The sequence below is a fragment of the Trypanosoma rangeli genome, assembly GCF_003719475.1.
Source record: "Trypanosoma rangeli strain AM80 chromosome Unknown Tra_15.4_contig_00009, whole genome shotgun sequence".
Classification (NCBI taxonomy): Eukaryota; Euglenozoa; class Kinetoplastea; order Trypanosomatida; family Trypanosomatidae; genus Trypanosoma; species Trypanosoma rangeli.
In genome coordinates this window covers 81,849-86,361 of record NW_021705753.1, presented here as the reverse complement: position 1 = coordinate 86,361, position 4,513 = coordinate 81,849, and the positions used below count along the sequence as shown (strand labels likewise).

Below are 4,513 nucleotides of genomic sequence, written 5' to 3'. Positions count from 1 at the left end.
CGCGTCAGNTAAAAAAAAAAAAAAAAAAAAGAAGGGAAAGCAAAGAGAGAAAGAGAAAACGAGAAAACCAGAGAAAGAGACCTGCACAGTTTGCAAGCACACTTAGTACTTCACAGGAGATAAAGCGAGTTGTCTGCCCCTAATTCTTTTTCCCTCGTCTTATTCAGATCGCACCAGCCATTTCCACGCCCCTTCTCACTCCGCTACCCCCTACACCACGCTTCAGTGTATGTCTCTTTGCCGTCACTGTTGTCTGCCGTATGCGTCTGATCTTCCAAGATGGAGGGAAAAGAGAACAAAAACCAAAACAACTATTTCATACTGGAAAGAAGAAGAAAAAAAAAAAAAAAAAGAGAGAGGGAAGAAGGATGGGGAGTGGTGAGATTCACTCTAAATCCAGTGTGGTACTTCTGTAACTCGTTTTTTTTTCTTTGTCCTTTTCTCTTCAATTTTTGTTTTCTTCACTTTACGTCTTTTCCACCGCTGGGGCATCCCCGGCGCATGCCACCTCCGTTTCTACCGTCATTCTTAACGACAGGCACCCTGCACCCACAACACGCGCCTCACACCGGTGCGGGAAGTGAGGGCCAGAGAACTACATCATGCATGTGTGTGTATGCACACATGAACAAGCACGTATATCGTGCTCGATGCGTGTGTGGGAAGGTAGTAGCTAGATATACATGTATGCATGTATTATTTTGCTAAGACAACTGCCAAGACCCTCCTACCTCTCGTGACAGCTCCGCCCCAAACCCACGCAACCAACTCACCCCACAGACTCACGCTTATGACCGCAAAAGGCACAAAACTTAACCTTCTCACTAAGGTGTCGTTTTCCACACTCCGTACAAAATGGAACGAGTTGCTTGGGCGACTGAATTTCCCCAATGGGACCGCATCTCACAGCCCTGACTCTATTGGCCCTTCGACGATCGGTATTTAAGGGGCCGCAGGCATCACGCTCAAACGAAGATTCATACGTCAATACTGACAAACTCTTTCGTCTTCTTGAAAGTTGCTGCAAAGTGGGCGGCTTTGGCGCACTGGAGCCTGCCTCCGAGCTGTGCATCGATGATTTACCCTTCGTACCACGATGCACATCCTTATCCAGTGCAGAGGCAGGCTCGTCACGACACCAAGACGTAAATCGGGTGGCCGCCCCACTTGCCCTGCGTCGCATTGTAGCCGCAGCCGCCTGCCCCATCACAGCAAGCGGAGCGTGAACTGAACCTCCAAGATGAGTTTCCGGTTGTGAACGCGTCTTCGTTTTCGGTTCTACTGAAAAGACAACAGTGGTCTTCGGCAACCCATTAGTAGTCTTGATTTTCCGCTGTTTGCTCATGGGAAAACTAGCTGCATTTCTGTCAGTGGGTGACGTCGACGTTTTAGACGCCGCCCCGGTGGAGACTAGCACCTCCAACACCTCAGAATACTTGCCCAGTGATGGTTGTGTGGCCTGTGAAGCAGGCTGACGCCACGGCGCCTGACGTTCCTCCACCTTTGGCTTGTCGGCAACAACAGAGGAAACAGCCGGAGCCGCAGGAGCCATTCCCAGGAAAGAATTTCTTGTCTGGATTGGTACGCGGGTCTTTGCGGCTTCCCGCGGTGGAGAATCCTTTGGCACGGTTGCTTTTGCCGCTGCCGTTGCGGCTGTTGTTGCCGCTGCTGTCGCCGCTGTTGTTGCCGCTACTGTTTTAGTTGTGGATTCTGATGTCATTGCTGCTCGTGTGTCTGATAGCAGCTCCTTCGTAGTGGGTGATCGAGACGCGGCCTTCGTGGTGGGTAATTGTGACACTGCCTCCTCAATGGGTGATCGTGGCATGGACTTCACAATTACTGATCGCGTCGCCGCTTTCTCTGGTGAATGCTTTTTTGGCACATTATTCACTGCTGGGCGTGCAGAAGCAGAAGAGTTATGTGGCATGAGTCGTGCAAGCAGCTCTGGAGACCGTATTGGCTCTGCACTCAGCAGCCGCCTAGCATTCTCCTCTCCCATGTTCCTTCTAGAGTCCACCGTCAAAATAATAATCGGCGGGGATGTAGAACGCCCTACACGGCGTAACAAACACCTTTTCCCGCTATTGGCTTTTTTACCGCTATTTGTCTCCCCACACGTGCCTTTGCCATCGTCGATCACTGGTGACGCGCACCACTTCCCCTCTGCGTCAACCCCATTCGTGATGCTTTCAAGGCTACAGTGACTATTTACGGCCTTTTTTTCCTCCGTGCTGGGCCGATGAGGGCCCCCCCCACTGCTGACTCTGTGGGGTGTAGCAAGGCCCCTTGACGGCGGAGAAGGGTTGCTTCGTGGCGGCACTGCATGCTTCTCCGCGGTGCCCGTTGACTCCCTTGCAACTTTTGTCGTTAGAGACGGTGACGTCTGCAACTTGGATTCTTTCCTAGCAAACGGCGTGTCAAATTCTCGAGATTCATCTAGCCAAAATCCACTCGCTTTTGTGATTGCGGAGCTCACACGTCTGTTCGGCGGCGATGAAGACTTGCCATGAATGGGAGAGTTCTCATGTTGTGTTTGGAGCGGTACGGGTATTGGTGTCGTTGGGTTTGGCTCAGGCATCGCTGAGGATGTCATCACGCGTTTCAGTGCACAACGTTTTGGCTTCTCACAGATCACCAAGCCGTCAACTGACTGTGTGCGAAAAAAATGAACCAAATGTTTCCCTGGTCTCTCGGAGACCTCCGGGTTTCTCTCGTTGGGAGACCACGTCCTATTACAGGACGCATAGGAAACCCCAAGCCGCATCCGTTCCTTGTTCTCCCGCTGCATTTCTTCTAAGCTTTGGAGAGCCTGCTCCAGATCGTGCACCTGCTTCTCCCCGTCGACGGAGTTCTCAAGAGTCAGCTGCTCGCGTCGCCGTCGCCGTCGTGTTCGTCCAAACTCGCTCATGAGGCTGGAGAGACACTCAGACATGGTGCTGTCGGGCTCCGTCGTCTCCAACGAAAGTGACTTTTGTGTCACCCCTTCCGTCGTCTTTGCCGCGGCTGGGGTTAAGGTGCTGTGCGGGGCGAGGGTGCTGGAGAGCGCGAAGGGAGTGGCAAAACCGCCCCCGCTACTGGAATGATGGAAGTGACGGCCCCACCCCTCGCATTGTGTGGCGGCGGAGGCTACGCCCTTCGCCCCAAGCGCAGAGTAGTACAGGTTCGCCACGCCTACCCCATTCTCCTTGTTTGCTGTGGAGGGCACGCAGCTGTCGCATGTGCCGCCGGTATCCTCTCCAACGTCCGCTCCCTCACTCATTCGCAGTGGGTTGCACGCAGCTACAAGGTAGAAATCCAGCTTCCGGGAACCGGGGCACAAAACAAAGGGAGAAGAGCGGGGCAAAAGGCATGCAGCGAGAAGACGCAATAAAGAGGAAGGACGACACCCTGCGGTCAGAGACAAATATATATATGGGGGAATAAAACAAACACACAGACACACACACACACACAACAAAAAAAAAAAAAACGGACCCCACACCATAACGCCATGGTCATCCCAGTACCATAAGAAGTGCATAAAACCGCATCATTTTGCTTCAGCCCCCCACCCCCTTTTTTACCATTTCACACACACTCACAAGCCAGATTGAAGTTTGGGGCACCAATAGCTCTCACCTCCATAACTCACGGAGACCTGAAATAAAAAACAGTAGAAATGAAAAACAAATAAATGAGCGCTCCCTAGATATGCTTAAAGATGACAAAGCTGCTATGGAAAAAAAAAATGAATAATAGACTTAAAATGACTGAAGTGGGTACCACTGACGAAGTTGAGGTCGCACGGGTTCAAAGTGCGCCTCAACTTGATCCTTCGTGACCTCCGAGAGCTGGGCTGGATTCCATTTGGGGTCTTTAGTCTTATCAACCAGCAGAGCCCTAGTCCCTTCATGAAAGTCTGGATTGTGACAGCATCTCACGGCCCCCAGATATTCCATTCGGAACACTTCTTCAGGGTTTGTCGCCTTCGCGCCCCGCTTGCTCATCTCCAATGCCACCTTAAGGTATGTGGGAGACATTTGGGTTAACAGCTTCAGCGCCTGCAGCGCAAATTCGCTGCCGTCAGCAGAAAGAGCCTTAACGATGCCCTCCACCGTAGTCGTGTCCTTCAATGCAAAGGCCTTCTCAATAATCTCACGGTGCGGCTCAAGCGTAAACGGGGGCAAGTCCTTCACAGCAAACTCCCCCAGGCACGCCTCCGCCTTCGCAGGGTCGTCAATGTGGCACAGGCGTTCCTCCAGCTGCGCAAAGGAAGCGGAAGGAACGTAGTGTGTTGCAAGACCCGTGTGCGCCACATCCGCCCCCTTCAGGCGCGCCCCGGTGAGACCAAGGTACAGGCCGAGCCCTTGCATCTTTAGACGGGGCAGGAACCATGATGCCCCCACATCTGGAAACATGCCAATGGCCGTTTCTGGCATTGCAAACAGAGTATGCTCTGACGCCACGCGATATCGTCCATGAACGGAAACACCAACACCTCCGCCCATGACGTAGCCATTCCACAGAGAGACCT

At 52.5% G+C, this 4,513-nt stretch overlaps 2 protein-coding genes across 2 annotated transcripts in view, besides 4 other annotated features; both read right to left on the bottom strand.

The window, feature by feature from the left end:
- Positions 1-10: 10 nt before the first annotated feature.
- Positions 11-80: a microsatellite.
- Positions 81-325: 245 nt separating this feature from the next.
- Positions 326-367: a microsatellite.
- A 402-nt stretch (positions 368-769) lies between these two features.
- TraAM80_00531 (uncharacterized protein) lies at positions 770-3,259 on the bottom strand (the record flags this gene model as incomplete). Its single annotated transcript, XM_029377604.1, has 1 exon — positions 770-3,259. The coding sequence occupies one exon, from the start codon at positions 3,257-3,259 to the stop codon at positions 770-772; it is 2,490 nt and encodes an 829-aa protein (XP_029242577.1).
- A 165-nt stretch (positions 3,260-3,424) lies between these two features.
- Positions 3,425-3,456: a microsatellite.
- Positions 3,457-3,470: a microsatellite.
- A 270-nt stretch (positions 3,471-3,740) lies between these two features.
- TraAM80_00530 (enoyl-CoA hydratase/isomerase family protein) overlaps positions 3,741-4,513 on the bottom strand; it is a gene marked incomplete at both ends in the record, with an annotated part of 2,076 nt that continues 1,303 nt past the window's right edge. The window contains one exon of the mRNA XM_029377603.1: positions 3,741-4,513. This exon is cut by the window's right edge and continues 1,303 nt beyond it. Within this exon, the coding sequence (XP_029242576.1) occupies positions 3,741-4,513 (773 nt within the window).